At 41.1% G+C, this 22846-nt stretch overlaps 1 protein-coding gene across 1 annotated transcript; it reads right to left on the bottom strand.

Annotated features, from left to right (window-relative positions):
• Positions 1-14162: 14162 nt before the first annotated feature.
• Positions 14163-18000, bottom strand: LOC311250313 (uncharacterized protein). Its single transcript, XM_084341946.1, has 2 exons — positions 17877-18000; positions 14163-17664 (listed from the first exon to the last, which is right to left on the bottom strand). Exon 2 carries the CDS (start codon positions 17470-17472, stop codon positions 16999-17001), a length of 474 nt encoding a protein of 157 aa, XP_084198072.1. The 5' UTR covers positions 17473-17664; positions 17877-18000; the 3' UTR covers positions 14163-16998.
• Between the last annotated feature and the right edge of the window lie 4846 nt (positions 18001-22846).

Raw genomic sequence — 22846 nt, 5'->3', positions numbered from 1 at the left:
TAAGGAGAGCCATTGGACATGATTGCATTACATAACGCTCCGGTCCCTGTATACATCTGTGTGGCCATCTGTGCTGCGTTGGTGTTTCCCAGCCAGGGAGGAAAAAGCATCAATTGTAGGCAGCGATAGGACAAAGCTGCCCTGTAATTGAACTGTCCAGCGTGTGACTGAACGTGTGGGTAATTGAATGACCCAGTGTGCACGTGTGTGTGTGTGTGTGTGTGTGTGTGTGTGTGTGTGTGTGTGGTTCAAGTGTCCATAGTATAGTATTCTCTAGGGGTGTTTATTGATTAGTGAGTCAGACTATTCTCACACGGAATGTTTAACCTTTTATTAGCTTTTCCCGTGCAAACAGAACACACACACACACACACACATACGCGTAAAAGACGGAGACAGGTGTAGATCAAGAATCAGATGGGATATTTAGTTTGCTCTCCTGTCAGTCAGCGCGGATTCATCCGAGAAGGGAACAAATGCTCTTGGCACACACGTTGGAAGGAAGATTAAAGAGAAGGGACCTGAATAAAAAACAAAGGAGAGCAGGCAGGAAATCCTGAAGACTATGAAGATCACAGCGGGTAACAGAAATAGAGAAGAAAGACACAGTACAGTCTTTCAACAGCAACGGCTGCGGCTGCTCGGATAGTTTTGACAACAAATGGTAAAATGGCAGCTAACAGCGTGCTGGTGCTGAATATGTTTGCGCTTCTCTTTGTATGAGGATAGAGGAGAGAGGTACAGCTTATAGGCCTTGTCATTTTTACATGTTAATGTAGGAAAAGCAGAGGTGGGAATAGGGTTGGATGGTAAATACCATGCGACAGAAATACTGTTTCCACTGCACAAGCTCACCATGATGCCTTCTTCACACACTCATTCATGCCGTATACTCTGCTACCCTGAAATTTTCCAGACATTACCTGGGCAACCTGTATGTATGAATCACCTGAGCTTGACATTAACTGGACTTTACGATGCCAGCTCCCTGTTCAAAGTCTGATTGAGCACGTGTAAGAATTTAAACATGATGATGGCGGTGATGGCGTTGCATGAAGCGTTGCTGCTTTTGCTCTGCATGCCTGTATACTACTTTCCACTCTGTTGTTGAAATTGAGGTCCAAATACATAAACTATTGAAATCAACACGAAAACACGCATTATTCGATGAGTCCTCCTCCTCTTCCCGCACGCTCTGCGGGCACCAGCAATCGCCTAAATCAAACAGAGTATTTCCAGAACACGTCTGACTCGGACAATCTCTTGTCATGAGCTTCATGGGTGAAAGGGCAACTCCGGGTAATGTCCCGACCTGATTCTGTGGCGATATTCCAGAGCTCATGTGTGAAAATGGCTTCAGTTTATATTCTGGGCAAGCTATGTAGCGAACCGGGTTAAAAGGCTAAGGTTAAAGGTTCATTTATTGATCATTTTACAACACAAGGGTTGTGAAAATAACTAAGTCCATTTATGCTACAAACAAAACAGAACAAACATATGGTTGAAAGAAGCTGCTCTGTATACTGTTGGCACGGCTGTATTCTGTATGTTTTGCCAGATGGCAGCTGGGTGAACACACTGTGGCTGGAGTTGATGTAGTATCCTTTGGACTCTGTGCAGACATCAGCAAAATCCAGCTGCCTTGCAAGTAAACCTGATTTGGGCAGCAGGACTGCCACATTCCCATGTAACAGGAGAGCACCAGTTGGTGTGGGTAATGCACATCTGTTGCAGCTCTATCGTTCTCCCTTAAACTGGCAATACACACGTTTTCTTGTGGAAAAGAAAGTTTACAAGAACGTATCATTAAGAAGTAAATGTTGATTGCACAATGTGATGGATATAGAATCACTGTGCCATCTGCGTTTACACCGATTCCCAATAAACCTGTTGACCAAACCAGTTGTCATTGCAACAGCGGCGCCAACAATAACACTTTGAAACACTGGGGGAAACATTGTCTGTTGCCACTTTAAAGCTTCCATTTTGAAAAAACGTACTGTTTGAAGACTTTTGTGTTTGTTTTAGCTCGAGCGTTTTCTCTTATAAGGCAGTTTTTGACATTGGGTCATATTCATGACTCACTGGGACACTTAAATTCAACAGAGCCATTGTGTGTGTTGTGCTTTGCCTGGTATGACTAGTCAAAATGCTTGCTGTGAAAACTGTGAAGAGTGTATTTTTAGGGTTTTCTGGCTCTTGGTATGGCCTTGGGAGCTTTTCAGACACATTTTCAAATGACTTTTCCCCTTATGTTTTATGAAGTTGCTGCATTTTTTTGCATTACTGCTCATGATTTATTTGTAATCGTGTATAAAACTAATCCTGTACTTACATGGGTATTGTGTGTAATGTAATCATTTAGCATAGTGTTTTGTTGGTTTTATAGTACTGGCAATCAGCTGTATTGGAATCAGAATCCATATTTGTCGTCAAATCGCTGCTAGGCTGGATTTATTGGAGCTAACACCGACATATAATCTGTGCAGATGTGCCGTTTTACAGTTTGTGCACAACTTTGAAACTGGTGTGTCCTGTGATCTTCTCCTATCAGCCATCAACAAGCTTTTTCTGTGGACAGGTATAATTAAAAGAATTTCATGGCAGATCTGAGCAGAAAAAAATGCTACTTTATTTTTAGCTCTTAATAACTTGATTATAGAATAAGCTAATTTTTCCATCATGGGCAGCTGTGTCACATTAAGGCTGTCTACACATGATTACCAGCTGAATTGGCTTTTGACGACTTGAGCTATTCAGTTCCTACGGAGAGAACAATGGCCCTTGAAGTGGTGTCAGCCTCCCTTGGGAGTTGCGCACAGCTCACATTTCACACTTAGCACTGCTCCGAATTCTTATTATCTGAATTTCCTGTTTCCCGTGACCTTTTACAGTTAGCAAGGACGTTCGGGTGCTTTACTTTCACCTAATTATGCTTCCGTCTGTGACGCAGAATTCAATCAGGGTCCCTCCGCACCAAAGACACTACATCCAATCCCTTTAAAGGGCCTTGGAGGAAATGAGGAGTGAGAAGAGATGTATCCTATGCAGACTTTTTAAATTGGAACGCAACATCCTTCAGTCAGAATCTGTTTAATAATTGGTCAGCTAGTCAGGCTGGTGAAGAAATAGCAATACTGTGAGATTAATATTATTTTAATGTGTAGACTAGGAAAACTGCTGGAGGAGAGAGGCTAAAGCTAACGCTATTCATATTGATTTAAATTTAAAAAATGATTGTGTATACACTAATAACCCAATCTCAGGGATAAATGTCTGAAATTTAGACTTCTGCAAAACCAGACATGTTGAAGCTTTATATTAATTTTAAGTTTTAATTTCAATTTTATATTTTATGTTGTGACAGCATTGTGCTTATGGTCTGGTTAGATTTAGGAAAAGATGTTTTGGCTCAAAATACATGTTTTGGTGATGTCCAGACCACCGTTTTTGTTTGTTTGTTTGTTTTTGCCTAGTACATGGCTGTAAACTGTCCTCAGGTCTCTTTAAAAATATCCAGTGGTTTCACATTTAGAAATGTTGAAACACAGTCTTGAACTGTGGTCGCTGGCTTGGCAGCCTTCTCTCCTGCTACTCCCCTGCGCCTCTTGATATGAAAGTCAGGTCAGAAACATGTAATGTGGATGTGATATGACACAAACACATTTAAAAGCATCAGTGGTTTGCAGAAACGTTAACTGCCAACATTTGTTCCTGGTGTCTGGGCTGACACTGATGAATCACAAAACTCTCTACTTATGTAAATATATTAAATATTATCAGGCTTTTCTTGTGTTTTTTTTCTTTCTGTTCCAAGTGCATCATTTCTCATCCAGGAAAAATTAGGCAACCAGATATTTCATCAGTAACAGTTATTTTTCTTGCCTGAACCTGAAAAGAACAAACCTAATGTGCCCGCAGCTTTTCACAAACAGATTATACATTTGTAGAGTGCATTTCTGCTGATGTTATTGTTCCCCCATGACTTATCTGTTCCTTCCATAATAAACTCATTTTATTTTCCTATTGATGTTACTGGTCACATTTCACGTTGCCTTGATACCACAAAGCATTTAGAGAGGAAGCAAATGTCATGAGGCACCAGCTGATATTTCAACATGATTACTCGATGATTGAGATGCTGTGCATCATAGCCAAAATTTACAGTGGAATGAGCAATGATGCACTGTGTGAAAAATACAGTTCCTCTTTCCTTGCATCTCTCTCATCTCTCTCTAAGAAGCTGTGATGTGATAAAGAGACATGAGCGAGACAAGCAAGAAGCCATATGAGCCAAACTGAAAGCACTCTTAAACTCTGAGTGTATTGGCTCCTATACGATCGCATGCCACCGCTGACACATCAGTTCTAAGTACACTTGCAAACACAGGCCTCGATAGACATCTTGATTAGAACTAACAACTCCGAAGCAACATTTCAGGAAAAGTGTAGTAAACCACTCTTAATCACCTAATGAGAAAGCAACAGAGCAGATCTGAGAAAGGACATTTGCTTTACACTTCATTAAAATGGAGTCATGTGAAGTAACTGACCTCACAACTTTGACAGCACTGTAGCCGCTCTGATACACGGTCAGCTCGTGCTGGCACAGATCGCAACTCAGATATTAAAAGTGTCATGAAAAGGGAATTATGAGTAGAAGTTCAGCACACTGGGCAAACACATGCAGGGGAACTGTTATACAGTGGGGCTAGTAGAGATATGTGGGACAGGTGTGCAGGGTCTGGTTATAAACTGAGGTGGAAACACAAAGATTTTATACCTGTTATCAACATGTGGTCTGTCTCTGAATATTATTAATCATTATCTGGATAATGACATTTGACCCATGGACTTTGCATTTCCACCTGTGTTCTCAGTGGTGCATAAAGCCAAACAAGTTTGACTTTCCAGGTATTCAATTACCTGGATTATGGGTCCCATAGAGCGGGCAAATCAGAGACTTTTGGCGATTGAGCAGGCTAACATCCGATTTAGGACACTTCTAGACTTTTCAAATGTTATGGAATTGAATGGATCAAATTATGACAGTGGAACGTGACATTTCACGGATGTTGTGACGCTCAGAAGAATCTCCTTTTGAGCTGAAGTGCTTCAAATTACACGTTGTAATTACACGGTTTGGCCACTATGAAAATTCACTTCGAAAGCTTGGCTGTTGGCTTCACTGTTCCTGGCTGCTTGATTAGCTTTTGGCTGGACAGTTTAGCCAGCAGGAAGAGGCACATTCAGGTGACCTTTTTAACTTGGTGGGTTATTTTCTTAGAGTCACAGCGAAATTGAATATATGGCAGTGGTTTTCGGGATAGGTATCCATATAAAGATATGGACTTGTAGATACAGTGTATAGAACTGCAGAGGACTGTTAGCCTTCTCACACACTCGTGTTGTTAGATAGATGGTAAATGGAACGGTAAATTGACCTGCATTTACGGCACCACTCAAAGTGCTTTGCAACACTTGTCACATTCACCCATTCACGCACACATCCATTCGCTCACAGCAGAGCATGGCATACAAAATGCAGACCTGCTTACCAGGGGCGATACAGCATTCAGCCATTCACACATATACCCATACACCATCCATCGGGAGCAATTTGTGGTTCCGTATATTTCCCAAGGAGCCGGTATTGAATCATCGACCATCCCATTAGTGGACGACCTGCTCCATCTCCTGATCCACAGCAGCAGCTGAGGATAAAGTTCTAAGTTAATAGACATCAAACACATTCTCTGAAAATTTCACTACAAACAATACGTGAATGTCAAGTGTTGTTTTATATAATTGCGGCACCCTGAAACACATTTGATTCGATACATTTACGTACCTTTACATGAGTTCAAGATGAATCATAATATTTACATAGGAAAAAAAAAGAGATTTGGATGCTCAAAAATGACTTTTTTTTTTTTTTTTAAGTTTATTGAGCAGGGACAAATACATTGACAGACATCTCTTCTGATAGAGTTTTGGCTGCAAACTGAGGAGTTTTTGCAGACTAAAATACCACCGTGTCGTCCGCATACATTTGGCATCTGCCTCTTTTACAACTGTCTGGTAAATCATTAATATATAAGCTAAAAAGTAAAGGGCCTAATATAGAACCTTGTGGAATTCCCATTGAACAAGTCTGGACAGTTGACAGGGTAGAATTGGATCTAACCCACTGCTCTCTATGTTTAAGATATGTATGGAACCAAGCAATTGCCTCATCTGAGAAATTAAATGTTTTGAGTTTGTTAAGGAGAATTTCATGGTTAATAGTATCAAAGGCTTTTTTCAAATCAAAGAATACTGCCACCACTACATTCCCCTCATCTAACAGCTGTTTTATAGTTTCTGTGAGGTAGCAGTTTGCCAACTCTGTTGAGTACCTTGCTCTGAACCCAAATTATTTGGGGTGCAGTAGGTGTTTATTTTCAAGGTAATCAACAAGTTGTTTAGCAACTGTTTTCTCAAGAACTTTTGAGAGTGCAGGTATGATGGTAATTGGCCTATAATTAGAGACCAGGTCAGGTGAACCAGACTTGTGAATTGGAGATATAATTGCCTCTTTCCATGGCTCAGGAAATTCATTACTTCTGATAGAGCAGTTGACCACATGAGTCACTGGCACTTGAACAACAGAACTGTGTTTTTTAATAAATAAAGTATGTAATCCAAAATAATCCTTAGCTTTAGATTGCCTTAACTGCATTATAACTTTACCAATCTCTTTTTTGACACTGACTAGTCTTATTGACACAATGACACAGAATTACAGCTTTTCATTTCACTGTATCTTCACAAAGGTCGTTACTAGTAGTATACCAATTTCAAGGTTATCATACCATGTATACCATTTTCTTATCTACAGTATTGAATTCCACCATATTAGTGTTATTAGTGTGAGAGCTTGGAGAGCTTGGAGAGCTGGACAAGTACTCCATTCGGAAATGGTTCACATATTTGTACTTACAGTACGGTACACATACAAACACAGTGGGGTCAGTGGTCTCGTGTTTTACATTTTGGCAGTGCGTTCCTTGGATGATGCCGATTCAAGTAATGAAGGCCACATCCATTTGCACTTAAAATAATGTTCTGCCATTTAGAAATGTATAGCAAAAACATTCTTTACCTCTATATGCACATATTTAGATGAACCCATGAATTATCACTTTTCATTTGTCTGTAATTGGTTACTCAAAATTTGGAGGCGTGGCTTGATGCACTCAGTAAGACGTCACTCTTCAGTGCTAAATTCGATTGAAACCAAATTTAGGAATGTACTGTTAGTTTTACAATCTACCCACAAAAAAAACTTCTATTTTCATTCCTCAAAGGGTGACTGTAACTGTTGGTAATAATACTCGTGTAACACTGATATTTTCTGGGACCGTTATTGTTTCTTATTCTCTCATACTGTTGCAGCCCTGGGGGTAAGGTTTTAGGGATGGCATTTACACATTGCTGGCTCCGGATGTGTTCTCGCCATTCTGATCACATTCCAATCACAGTCGGCGTATTCATTCCTTGCAATAACACGTCTAACATCCTTATGCAGATAATATATCAAAATTCATGTTGCAGAAAATGTTAATAACATAAATAAAAACAGACTAAAGTGACGGTCTGCCAGCAGAAGAAACCAGGACAGCAAAAATGTATTTCTACCATCTCCTCACTGCCCAAGGCACTGAAGTTATCAGACATGATTCCAGACTAATGAGGAGGAATTTAATGAGATGATTTGTTGACCAGCAGGCTGGTTTATAATCTTTTGCATTTCATTTTATGAAAATTACAAGTCATAACACTGTTTTGATGAAGTTAGAGATGCTATAAAAGGCTCATATACTGTCCAAGACTTTCCACTTCACGGCTCCCTACAGCTTGGTTGTTTCTTTTGCACCTCTGCCAACTTACATAAGAAAATTACTTTTTTTAGATTCTGCATTATCTTTTTTATTTTTTTCTGTCAACAATACACATTTACTCTCCATGATAATAACTGAAGACAGAACACAGGAAACATGATGCAGGCATTTACAGGTACATAACAATCACACAACCCTTCATCCCTGCTGAAACCTCTGCTTTCGGCTTGTGTGGGTAATTACAATTCCGCGCTTTGAAAACGAGAGGCAGTGCTAACCTCTTACAGTGACAACACCTGCTATTTTAATGTTCGGTTCTAAATAAAGTGAATGGGCAGTCAAAATGAAAGCAGTAGAAGAAGGAGAAGCAGAAGGCTCAAAGGCAGAGGCGATGAGAGATGGTGCCGACCGATCTGAACATGTGAGGCGACTTCACTCGGTGATAATTAGCAACCTTTGACACCGGACTCGCCACGAACGAGTCGCAGCTAAGCAGAAGGAATCCGTGGCAGGCTAATTAACAGAACATGCTAATGAGATGATTTGTCCATGACACCGGCTGTAACCGCAGAAGAGAAGATGATAAGAGGAGAGCTCAAGGTAGGGAGGAGGAGAGTTGAAGCAATCAGCATGGAAATACATACAGTGATATTTAAAGGTGATTAGAGGTAATTTTCTGACACTTCACCCATGGTGGTCTGAATCGTGAGTAAGTCGTGGAGTTATGTAAGTAAACGACACTGAACAAACAGAGGAAAGCTTTCTCTGCCATAAATACTTCCAAAACCCCAGTGTATCTTTTCTTACTTACTTAATCTCTATAACCCATTTTAATTAGTGATAACAATGCATGATATTTAACCAGATCTACGATAATTATTGTATCAGTGCAATCATTTTGTCCTATGTACGTGTTGTAATCAATAGTACTTATAGTAAATAATGTATGATAATTTGACCATTTTGTGATGCTTACATTTGTAATTGGATTTAGTCTCTAATTGATTTCATTTCCAGACATGATCAAGATGGCCAATCATGCCTATGATGACAAACAGGAGAGAGAAACAGACAGCTGTGCCAACAGCTAAGCTGTGTGCCTCTCTTTCATTTGAAGCAACTTGCAGGAGGAGCTTTAACTTTCTCACTAAGGTTCGCTTTGCAGGTTAATTTTCTCAGTCACAGTTATGGCAAACATCTTTAGTAAAGATGATATCTGAAGTCATATCTGCCCTAAAATATGTTGTTAAAGGATAACTACCGTTTTTTACAACCTGGACGTTATTTCTAGCAAAATATATGATCATTTACTCACCCAGATAACTTTGGTGTCATTTGGCGTCGTTTGGACGAAATTAGATCCAGTGTAGCGCCGCGTATATCCATATAATGCGAGTGACGGGGCACCGAAGCGCAGCCTCTTTGAGCATTATCTGCCACGAAACAATTTCATTTCACCAATATTTTGTTATGATACGCTAGTGCTATTCCCCTCCGAGTCCAGGCTCGTCTATTGTCAACATCCGGGGTCTGTAGGTTGACCTACTACCTCTGACCTGGAAGATGTCGTCTCTGAGCTGCGCGCGCACCCGCGACAGCCCGGCTTGTTTACCTGTAGCTGCTACTGCTAGTTTGACCCCGGATGTTGATAACAGACGAGCCCGGACTCAGAGGGGAATAGCACTAGTGTATCATGACAAAATATCAGTGAAATGAACTAGTTTCGTGGCAGATAATGCGTTATATAGCGGCTGTGTGTCGCTGCCCCGTCACTTGCATTATATGGATATATCGGCGCTACACTGGATCTAATTTCATCTGAATGACGCCAGTTATCTGGGTGAGTAAATGATCATATTTTTTGCTAGAAATAAGGTCCAGGTTGTAAAAAACGGCAGTTATCCTTTAAAGAGGTGGCTTAGTATGAAGGCACAGATGCTGCTGAATGATCATGGAAATATAACAGGAATATTGCAGGAATACTTGAGGCAGCAGTGCGTCTATATGACCCTATACACTATGCAGTAGTCATCAATATAGTGTAGAATCAAAGTATTCAGTTTGAAAGAATGTTATAGATCCAAGACTGAGAGAAAAGGGCACAATTACAAAGATGTCTACGATTTCAGCACCACAGTCAGCACCATGGATTTATCAATAAACAGCAGAGCAAGGCTTATGATGTTTCAGAGCCATGGTCGGGGTCGTGGATTCTAACTTGCATAAACCTCGGTCAGATAAAGGATCGAGTACAACCCGTCTGCCCCTGCACTCTCTTTGCTACTATGGGGTGGCAGGTGTCTAGGGGGATGGCATCCCCCATCATCCTCCCCCAAATCTCCTACTGCTTTTAATACTGGAGAAGCAGATTTTTTTTTGGCCACCTGAGGGCAGTAAAAACAAGCTAAACACACCCCTGACATATTATAGGGAGATGGTTGGCATATGTAGAGCTGCAGAGTAGCTCTGGTTGGTTCTCCACCAACTGCACCAACAGCCAAACCACAACTGTTTGACAACGTTAATGGCATTCCAAAAGTCATATTATGTCATACTATGTGAACTGTCAGCACGCTTTACTTTGAAAGTCCTACAGGATGTATTAGGGCTGCCTGGCAAACCGAGGCAAGCCCCTAGGAAGGGCACCCAAAAAGACTTTTTCCCAATAAGCTTACATTGTGAAAGAAGCGTCTGTGAAACGGTGGATAAATTTGTTTGAGTGTCACAACCGCGTGAAATTACTTGTTTCACTGTCAGAATTTGAGCCAATTAAATTGGGAAAGTTTAGAAAAACTGCACGATTAAATTATTTTATCCCCATTCAAGTTAGCCAGGCGCTAAACCAGAAGTTAGCTGGCTTGGCTGGCGGAAGTCTTTGGTGTGCACGCTCCATGGGCTGCGCAACACGGATGATCCCGGTATCTTCATAACCGGGAAGCTGAGCTTTTATGTCATCAATATTCCACTGAGCAGCTTTCATAAGAATGAATTGGGCTTCACCTCCGACGCTGAGTCCAGATCTAATGTAACGTCCTTGGACAGAGGATCCCTTCACGTGCAAAGCGTGCTGATGGATTCTCCATTGGCTCGTCCAGATTTATACAAATATTGAGGTTTTATTTAAGGCGTGGACATCGGTATTCATAACATAAAGTTTGATGTGGCGCTGTGAAATAATTAGTTCAATCATCACTTGAGCTACATATGTTCTGTGTCCATTAACTGACAATTAACTGCAGTGAAAATTGTCTGGTACAATTAAATGGCATCCCCAGTTTCACTCTTACACATTCTTCTCTCAACCAGCCACCCACCCCTCTCACCGTTTCCTTTGCTTTCGACATCAGCCTGGGTTATTTTTAGCTCCGTCCAGGGGGAGAGGGAGAGAGAGAGAGAATGACACAATCCCTTATAAATGGGTGGATGAGATGGAAAGGAGGAGGAGGAGGCGTAGGAGGAAGAGGAGAACGCGTGGGCGCATTCAGGATGGGTGCTCATTTGAATATTCATAGAAACAGCTGTGTTTACAAAGGTGCAGAGATGGCAATGAGCACGTATGCATCAATGGAAATCAATAGAGGCCTCTGCCGCTGAGAGTTTTGGATGATAGGCTTGGCTAATAAATGGAGCATAGTAATTAGAAGTTATGCGGGACATGCTAATGTGATGCAGCGATGACAATAATAGTGGTTGCAGCAGAATGGGAATTTGATATAGTTGTACGAAGAACACATTGAAGGTTTTCTCATTTATATTAATATCACTCTTTCTAAGAATAGATGTGTCACTGCTTTGCATTGTAAGCTTTGCCTGCACTATATTGCTGTCTCATTTTCAAAGATCATGAGACATCTTGAGCATTTCAAGATTGTCTCTCGTTCTCTGTGAGCTTAACAAGACAGGTTTGGCAGAATTATGGCTGTCTGTGTTGTTTCAGACAGATGGAAATGTTGGTCCATCCACCACTTTGGTTCACGCTGAAACGTTGCAAAATGTATTGTATCGTACGTTGGTGACACAAAGTCAATTCATAATGACTTTGGTGATTGTCTGCAGAACAGTCACAAGGTCTAATTGATGGCAGTCAATGTTTTTGCTGACCACTAATGTGTTCACATCTGTACGTGTCATAGGCTAGGTACCGTATTGGCATTCCTACAAAATGGGTGGTATCACTTTCACATTACATGTTTGATATTGGGAGGTTAGCTGTCAGGGTGGAGTTCCAGGAGAAGAGGCGGACGCCAGAGACCACAGTTCAAGACTGCATTTTGACATTTGCAGAGTATTACACCACTTGATACTTTTAAGGAGACCTTGGTTTGTGGGTAGTTGGGACATCTCCAGGAGTGTTTATGGTGTGCAAAACAATTATTTAAAGCCAAATCATGATGTTTTCCTAACCCTAACCAAGTGCTTTTTGTGCCTAACCACCTAACCTAACCAGATCATAAGCACAGTGTTGTCACACTATAACATTGAAAACTGCACCTGCAACATAAAGAAAGTTTCAACATATCCTTGGTTTGCAGAAACATACATTTCCAACAAACGTTTATTCTGGCAAATGTCCACTGACTTTTTGTGCAGCCTCACCATAAGCTTAACGTTTGTGGTTTGGGTAAAAATGTCTTGACATTCGAGTCTGCCTTAGGATGAACTGTAATGACCTTGGCAATCACTGACTATTCATCTTATTCCATCATTGCTAAAAAGTTGTAATTAGTTGTAAACACACTAAACTAAGACGCTGAACATTGTAAACATGATACTAAATACCAGCATGTTGACAAGATCATTGTGAGCATGATTTGGATGCTGTTGGTAGCACTTAGTTTAAAGTACTGCTGTGCCTAAATGCAGACAGAGCCACTAGCACAGCTTTACACTTTACTAGTTTAGATAATCTGCCTTAATAGCATAGATGGGGGGTGTTTTGTGCTGCGCAGATTGTAAAGTGCCTTGAGGAAAATGTGTGATTTGTGACCTTGACTTGACTGGGATTTCCTTTTTAATTGGATGAGCCCAGGATAGAGCTAAGTGTAGCATCCTTCTAATTTATTGCACAGAACTTCTGTCAACTTGTTAACACTTTACATTAAGGGACAATACATTTTGAGTAGTTACTCAGAAACAAATGAGGAATGATTGTGGAACTTACTGCTAGTCAATAACTAGGACTTATCAGTAACTAGGAGTTAATAGCTCCTAATCTCATTTTACAGAGTAGCTAATGATTAGTCAATGATAAATTAATTAAGACTCGACAATTGTTAAATCATATTGTTATAAAAGCACTTACCTATTAATTCCCAATGGAAGACTATAAGAGAAGATAATGATGACTTACCAGAGACCTTCCATTTATAAGTCATTCCTCATTCATTTCATAATCTACTGATTATTAACTCATAATTGACTAGTTTTTAGCAACTCTACAAAATTGGATTAGAAGTTACCAATTAACTAATGGTCAACTAGTAGTTAGTTTCTCATTCTTTCTGACTTTTTCCCTTTTTAATTTCTATTCTTAGTAACATGTGAAATGCAGAGCCCTAATTTGTTCCCCAGTAATTAATCATAATTGTGTCTACCTTATTGTAAAGTGTTTTGGTCAACTTATATGATTTTGAACAATAATAGAAATACTACATTTTATTGCTTATTGTATGACTATATAATTACAATTGAAGTGAAAATAATGAAGGTAAGATGAGTTTAGATGTGGTCACATTGCAATTTTTTTTAAAGTTCACTGTCATTTCGAAGGCCATATAGACCACATGACATTAAAAGAATGAAAGCATTTAAAATATTACTGATAGGTTCAAAGGGGGAGAAGTCAGACTGAAGGATATTTAAATGGTATTTTAAATATATGAAACCTGTGCCAAGTTCAGTAACACACAATTCAAACATGTTGCATGGCGAATTGTGTGTAAAAATGTGTAGTATTGTCATTTAAAAATGTGGACCTTTGTTCAATTAGGGCCACATTGCCTTTCACAGCTACAGATTATGTGCTATCTAATGTATTGCATGGTAAGAGTCAGCAGTGGTGTTGTAGCTGACGATAATGGCACCAGCTGTAGCTCGCTCTGACCATGAATGGTAAGTAGTGAATGAAAAGGTCAGTGAGGGAGACATAGTCGTCATATCACTCAGAACTACTGCTAACCCCACTCCAAATTCTCTGCATGAATGACCTCACTAATGACACTGAATGGCATTTGAGCAGCACTTTCCCAGCACGGTGAAAAGAACTGATAACCGTACAGCTTGTTTCCAAAACAGATTGTTGTATTTAATCCAGCGCTTCAGCAGTTTACAGTAAACAACAAAAATGTACAATCTTACACACACTTAAGAGACAAAAAATAAACTTCTTGATAAATATATTTGGTATTTCTGGTTATTTACTAAAGGAACTGTATCAAAGTGTGACTTTAGGTATTTTCATGCACACCATAACACTCACTTGACTGAACTGAAATTTCTGCATCTCTTGGGCTACTCTATTACTGGCACCTGTAGGCCTGCACAGCTCACATCAACGGCACCTTACAGAGAAACATTGATGTTGCAAGTAAAAGGCACTCAGAGAAAAGCTGGGCCATGCCAATAAAACTCAAAGCAAATTGATTATAACCACTTAAGCAACTGAATAATTTCATTCCAAAACCTTATTTATCAAGATTGTCTTAAAAAAATACCATCTGAAATGTACTTGTGAATGTTAAAAAAGCTATTTTAATCATAACCCATAATGTGCTTCACCTTGATGGGAATTTTCACCTTGTCTGTGTTCACTCTTTCAAATGGCAGATGTCTCATTTTGGAATGAAACAATTACAATTGACGCGCACAGCAACACACTTGAAATCGTTACAAACAGAGAGCTGTTGAAACAGAAATAAAATCGATAGTGTAGGCTCAAAGATATACATACTCGACTGTAAGTCTAAATTTGCTCTGTCTACTCAAAATAGAAGATTCATAAATAGTCTTTACACCCTGTACAATGATGTTCATAAGACACTGACTGTTGAAGGTACATTCAGAAATGTAGCTACACTCTTAGTTAGACACAGTACCTACAGTATTTAGGATATGTCATTTAGGAGAATACACAGTATTTCATGACCAAAATGTGTACACACGGATGAACACATCAACACTGTGATGGATTATCTCAGATCATCTTGGGTTTTATGAGCAGACTGTGAAAGCTCCCCATGAAACTGGATAGGCGACATGGAGGAGGAAGCGGGGAAACCAAGGGAAATAGATTAAAGTGTAGCTTTAGTGTGCACACACACACACACACACAGAGAGAGAGACACACACACACACACACACACACACAGAGTACACATTTCTACAGATGCTGCTCCACATGAATACAGCAGTTGTAACCCCATGCAAAAAAATAGGCGCATGTGTGATGCCCAGTAAACATTTTATCAAAGAGATAGAAATCAAATATCAATCAAAGACGATAACAGCGCTACAACCGACAAGAAGCTGCTGGGTCTTCCTCGAAACCACATCATCTGCCACTAAAGACCATACACTATCATAGTTACTATGATTAACATGCTGCTACATTTTGGCTCCACAACTAAGATTTTTCGTCCTTCAAGGAACAACGGCAGACAAAAACCACCCGACTCCTAGGTCATCTGATTCTAGTGTATGGCGTTCAAGAAAGAACAATATCCAGGACAAAGGCATTGAGATACAATAGCTACCACTATGTTATAAAGCTAACCTGATCCTTCTGGAAAGACAAGTTAAATCTTGTTAAGCCTCTCATATCAAGCCACCTAAATAAACAACTATATAAATCCTTTCAATGGAGGATACAGAGGAAATTGCTCACGATGGTGTTGCCTTTGTTGGGTTTAGCAGGAGGCTCAGAGGAATCAGGTAGGCAAAGATGAGGCCATTATGCGCTTTGTCTTTGTTGATGTGTGTTTACTGAGGCATGTCTGAAATGGGATTTCCTTGCCATACAATGTAAGTCATCTATGACAAGTTCAAGAGTGCTGGGAAAAGCTATTTCATCTGTGGGGACTGAAAATGCAGCCCATTCCCTCCAAAGCTTAATACTTCACTGAGTAGTGATTTCTATTGATCCGGCACAGCTGGATCGTGTTTATCCACCACAAAGCTTGGTGGCAGGAAGGAAAAGTGTTGACCTAGTACAATACATTAATACAATATATTGGACTGTAGGGAGGAACATGAAAGCGATGGTACATGTGTGGCGTTCCTCACCCAGGGAACATTTTCTGAGCGTGCTTCTTTTGCGTGATCTGTCTCCCTCATTCTGTTTCAGATACAACCCCTCGCTGTGGCTCAGTACTTTCACCCCTAATGAGCGACCTCGCTCAAGCAGTCGGAGACTACGTGGCGTACGTGCATTAGGGCACCTCAACAGCAGTTTTATAAGAAAGGGAAATCATGTCCCATTTACCTCTGTGAGCCAGGCCAGGTTTTGAAGCGGCAAACTTTTTGGTCCTGGGCTCCTCTAACAAGTATAATGTTGACCGCCCGTGAAGAAATTACACCATTAAGAAAGTCTGACAATGCCTTCTAGACTGTTCTCTGCTCTGATTACCTTACTTGCTCATCCAGATCTTCCTGGCGGGCATATCTGTTAATAGCTACCAACTCCTGACAAACACAGGCACACCTCTTTAGGGAGACTGTGCACTGTCAAGCTGTAGATAGAGGATCGGGAAGTGTCAGATAACTTTTCCTGAGGTGCCTATCTCTCATACAATTCTCTGACACAAGAACTCTTGTCTTGGAGCAATGATCTGTAGTGTGATGCATTCTTTACCCTGTGTATCTGCTCAGGATGGTCATGATGCCTATGCTAAACTGGCCTTTACTGAATACATATGTGTCCTGTCAATAGTGTCATTACCTGTCCCTGGCAAAAGTTTTCAGATATTTTTCAACCCCTTCATCACTGTCATGGTGCATAGAGGAAAAGCATGGATGGTCACTACATCTCATTTATGTCATTAAGTTGTATTTCAAGAAGTCCAACTTGAAGTGCTCTGTCCTGACTTACAAGGATCTGACCGTGTAAGTCCACACTCCATCACAATGTTCCCTGATCAGCGGTGAAGAATCCCCCTTCCTTCTTTTTCCTCCTCCTCAGTCTGTGCGCCCTCCAGCAAACAGCTGCCACGAGCAGCATCACGACGCCAGCGCACAGCAGCGCCACAGACACCACTTTGGTCTGGAGCAGCGTGTCAAAAGTGAAAGTCACCCCGGTGCCCGCCATGCCGATCACCAGGGATATCACACCGAAAGGGAACACGCAGCGGTACCAGGACTTTTCTGTCCCGCCAGTAGCCTGGGCGAGTCTCTCCAGTGTGGGAAGAGACTCTGGAGGTTTGGCTGAGTCCCTCCCAACACTTCCTTCTACATCTCTTCCTTCTCCACAGCCGTTCAAACCCTGGGCCTGGCTCTCAGAGTCCTGGGGTAAGGTGTTCGTCTCGCTGTTGTTGCCACAGTCAAGGTCCGGGTGAAGTACCGGGGCTGGGGGCTGGCGGCCTGAGGAGCAGCCCATCTCGGAGTTGCTGTCCTCGGGTAAAGATGCAAGAAAGGCTGCCCGTTGGCGGCGGACCTCTCAGCGCGTGGCCGATTATTGCTACAGGCGCTGATGACGCTACACAGGGGTTCTCTCAAGCTGCTTCTGGTTCCGTCAATCTCGGTGAGGTTGCTGCTGTTGTTGTTGCTCTCAATACTTGCCAGCATGTGTCTGCAGTTAGAGAGATGGAGAAAGAAGAGCTGACGATAGAGGAGAGGAGATGGGGAAAAAAATAGCACACAAGACCTAGAAAACAAAACTGAGAAAACAATCTAGCTTTGCCACAGAATAAAAAAGAAAATGGTAAAAACAGAGAAAATAACACAAGCCAGAGATGTCTATTTTTAGCCTCACACACACAGCTGAGAGGAGGATGTACTCACCCTGTATTTTCAGTGTCCATCAATGGGTGAATGTTTTCAGTGCAGCCTCGTCTCCCGAGCTGCTCCCAGCAGCAGCAGCAGCAGCAGCAGCAGTAGCAGCGTTGTGTGTGTATTGTGATGCCGATGTCCACAGACTATATAATCACAGAGGAGAGGAGGAGGGGCCTGTGGGAAGTGGTAGACAGGATGCGAGGCTCTGATTGGCTCCCACAGCAGAGTGATTTCAGCGGAGGAGGGACGGGGGTGAGGTTAACTGTTCGGCAGTCTCATTCAGTGATATTAATTTATTATTTAGTGTGACGAGGAATTCGAGATGTCCCGTAGGTGCTGCCGTGTTCAGGGTCTGCTGGAGGCTGCAGAATCAATATGACACTGGGTTTTGCCAAAGCAACAGATGCATTGTGACATTGACACTGCTACATTAGGTTTAACTAACATCATCGCAGTTTTCTGCCAATACATGCTATCAGCATTGATTTGCTGTCCTTCTTGGTTTGTCCAGACAGAAACACAATGTCTATTTCTGTCTACCTTCATATCTGAAGATTTTTTTACAAGGCTGTGCAAGATTTCACAGAGCGATGCTGGACTATCATTACCGGGTATCTCCAAAGTGTCACCTTTGTCAACAGGACAACCAGGCTTGTCTGTAGCCTGGTAAAATTTCAAGATTATTGAATGGAACTCTTACTATGTTTCATCAGCTTGAGGACACTGACATGTCATTCAAGTTTTAAGTGAAAACATCCACTCCGCATGAACTGAAACACACCTCTGTCCTCTCCTCTCTGTCTTCCCATTGCCCTTCGTCATGTGCGTCATCCGTGTTCCCCTACACAAAGCCTCGGTCAGTTAGCCCCGTCACGGTTGCGGTCCCCGACGCGTTCTCCCCGTATGTTCCCGTGTTGTTCGCGCTCCCCTCTCTCCTCTCAGACAATGACAGCGAGACACATGAGCCACCGGCATGAATCCCTGGGGATGGCTCATATCACCAGTAACAGGGCAGACAGGGCACCGTGTCTATGTGTGTGCAGGCGTGCGTGCATGTGCGGTGATCTATATATTCCAGGATTTTCTTCTTTCTTGAGGCAAATTTCCAGAACCACAAGATCCACTGTAATTATCTTGTGTCCGATTTTGGCTGATATCTCACAGGCACAGCTGTTCTGGAGGCAGTAGTAATCACATTTGAGCTAGACTTTAAATGGTGGAGCCGCAGAGCTACGGTTTTCTATTACTGAAACACAGGGAAAATGGCAAAGGTTAACAGTATGGCTGGATGTTGAATCAGTGCAGAAGTGGTTCGTTGCTGCAGCGCTAATGACAATAACCACTACACAAAGTGCAGTAATCATATTTCTTTAAGTTAAAGACACGCACATTGACATTTGTACCTCAGAGTTGCCAAATTATTGTCTCGTAGATTTCAGAGTAGTTGAAAACATTATTTAATTGTCACATGAATCATTTTGGACTGCACTGTCACTGTCACCTCGACATGAAAATGACACTGAAGGCAACCACACATTGAGGGGAAATAGGCTGTCAACACAATAAATGGAAGCTGTATTTTTATAGCAAAGACAAAACCCAGGTACAAATGAGATTTGTTTACTGGTAATGAACAAGAGCTGTTATTCCTCAAACAAAGTGCTAGAAAGGATTTGTCCTTGTAAGGCAGGAGATGATTGTGAAGTTCCATTCAAATGTCCCAGTATGTCATGTCAGTGAGCTGACATGAACAATATAAGGGCACAAAAACTGTTCAACAAACACAATGTCATTACAAATGTGTAATTAAATACAAATGTGCTTTTCTTGCTTTGCCATGTCAATTTGTTCGGATTAATTATCTGGACTTTAATTGAGTCAATGCTAAGAATTTTCTCATTATCAGTTCATGTTTTAACAGCCTACTCAACAGTCATTGTGAGTAGCTAATATAATGCTACACACGGGGTAGCCTCCTGTTGCTTGTTTTTCTACTAGGCTAAATACTGAACGTTGTCATCTATGTATGGGTGTTCACTAATTGATTATTACTTAATAATAAGTTATTGTTTTCTTTATTGTAATACATCTCCAAAATGATTGCATTTATTTTTAACTTCACCAACCTTGTTTCCGGTAACACTTGGTAAATACCTTCATAGTAGTAAGCTCATTTTTCTGAGGAGCTAGCATAGGTTGCTAGCCTACTATCAACAAAAGTGTAGTGCTCCTTTAGCTTAACTGCTCCTGAGGAAACTTGCAGCTTTGCTAAATACAGTTTCAAAATAGCTCTAACGACACTGAAGGTAATGTTAATACTACAGGTTTAGCTTAAGGGTCTTTTTTAACATAACTGGTATGAGAAGCTAACTGAAGACTGGATGCAACATATTGTTAAAGTTTAGTGCTAACGTGCTCACCTCTCTGTCTATGGCAAGACCTAGCATTCGAGTTAGCTTAAAACAGCCAAAATCTACCTGACTATGATATTTTTTCATTCTCACAGTGGATATGTTGACTAATAGCATTGTTAACAGGTGCGCAAAGCTGTTTTTACATTTTTCTTCTACTTGATATCAAATTACGTCGTTGGTTTAGTAGATGATTGCCTCGCTGCTTATTAGCAATGCGCAGCTAGTGGAGCAGAAAGCACATGGAGTATCTAAGTTAGTCCATGTGTGTTCATGGCGGTACCCAAGAGCCTCCTAATATTAATGCATAACGTGTGACATTGTGTGAGACCTTGCCAGTATCCCTCGTGGTTGGACTAAAAGCATCCAAGTTCATCTGAAGGTAAGCCAGAGCTTTTTTCTTTTGAAGCCTTTTTGCTTATTATGTGTCGTCTTGTGCGTCATCGCATGAAGTAGCGTGATTTTAGAGCCGTGACTCATTTGAGTTTGGTTGTGGTTATTAAAGCATTAGCAGTCTCCAAAGTCGTTACAGCCGTCTGGATTCTGCGCTTTTATTGTGTTTGCACTTTAACTGGAGATCCTGTTGGTCTTTGAGCCGTAATTACATACGCGGATACAATCTTATTATTGAAGTTGGTTTTCAAAATTGGTGTCTTGTGTAAGTCTGGTTAAAAATTAGTGTTAAAGATCACACTGTTGTGCGTCAGTACGGAGTTGTTTTCCTGGCTATAAAGAGTACACTTACGCTTTTTATTGTCGCTTGCCTGAAACAGAGGTAACCAGCCTCCATAAAGCATCACAAAGGGGAATTGCATTCGATTTGCAGTAAAAATGCTAACCATGTTTTAATGGGCCTCTGATGCATGTTTAGTTTATTTTACCACTGGTGCCACCATCCCTGTGCTGTCGGCTATGCTGAATGCCCTCCGGTGCTGCGATGTGATGATGTGTCACAGCCACAGCCATTTTAAAGCAAAACCGAAGATAACCCCCTTAATCTAAAGACCTAATCACTTGTGAAATCACTGGCGGTGTGGCTGATATTGTGCCATTACCTTGGCATACCTTAAAGTCTTATTTGTGTGGCCGGGCTGTTGTGTGCGTCTCCGTCTGTGGGAGGTCATTGTAATAACAGAATGAAGCCTTCAATAATGGATAGCGTGAGTGCGCGAACACACAAAGTGGGATAAACACATGGAGGAGGAGGAGGAGGAGGAGGAGGAGGAATGGATGAGAGCTATAGAAGGATCTTACACGCTACTGGCCGCTGTGCTCCTGTCAGCCGTTCACGCTCTGTAACAATGAGGAGCTTTGTGCATGAACAAAAACACATACCCACACACACGCAGTGTACAGTAAAACCACCCACTGTACACACAAAGAGACAGATTTCTTGTGGGTCAGTGGAGCTGCTGGTTGTTTATCCGGAGGTGAAATAAACGAGGAGAATGTCTCAGAGCGGTGTATGTGCATGTGTGTGTTTGAGAGCTATTGAAATGCATGGTTGACAGCACACAGACAGTATTTATATTGATATTTAAAAACACATGTTTGTTCAGATTACGTGATTTATATTCAGCTCTGGGTTAGAAAATGAATCGTGAGAGTTACTTGTGTCAACAGCAGGATCAAATTACATGTGTAGAAACAGTTGTGGGAGAACAGAACTGATGTATTTTTAAAACGGCTCAAATAATTACATTATGACTCTTTCTATTATGAATTTTCGATCCATGGAGGTTTTATATTTGTTGAGCTTTCCTCAAGCTGAGAAAAGTGATTTAAAAATCAGTGAAGTCATCACAATGTAAAGTCTACGGGCTGAGCAGCAACTCGCGGGCGGGGCCAGCGGGGAAAACTCTTTTGCACTGCACAACCAGGAAGTAAATGTGGAAGCCAGGAAACTTTTTTGGCATAAGGTATCTAGTTCTTCAATAAATCTATGCTTGAAGCGCCACTCTAGTGCAGCAGGTTAAAGAGCAAGAAAGTCTGAGTCGGGGTGGTTAGGTGGGTCATTCACAGGACTTCCCCTGCAGAGACTGGGATTTGTGTCCCATTTGTGACAAAGAGAGAAAACTCCATAGTATACTAAATTGTTTTTAATTTAGGTAACGTAAGTACTTCCATGTACGTAAATGATGTCAGGTTACATTATGTGAGTGAGGTCACGGACATTACTCGACTTATGTTATATCACTTAAGTCACCTACTTAAGTTATTTTAACCCGAAATTTTATATTTTTTCGAAACCCTAACCCTAACCAAGTAGTTTTTCTTTCCTAAACCTAAACCATGACCATTTGACAATGTTAATAACATTCCAAAAGTCATAATATGTCATATTATGCATATGTTTGTCAGCACAGTTTAATTTGAAAGTCTAACTGGACTTTGCATCTAACTTCCTGTTGCTAACTGACAAAACTGACACTAGAGGGGTAAATAGAGCATCATACTAAAGCATACTAAAGACCGAGGTGACCAATTAGACAAATTGGGAGCGAGAACGTGTTGTACATGCACAGAGCTAACTCAGTTTCTCTGAATACAGAGATTAAGGTTGTATTT

Source organism: Pagrus pagrus (genome assembly GCF_965226575.1).
Source record: "Pagrus pagrus genome assembly, chromosome: 21".
Classification (NCBI taxonomy): domain Eukaryota; kingdom Metazoa; phylum Chordata; class Actinopteri; order Spariformes; family Sparidae; genus Pagrus; species Pagrus pagrus.
The sequence above is the reverse complement of the archived record's forward strand: the minus strand, read 5'-3'. Positions and strand labels throughout refer to the sequence as shown.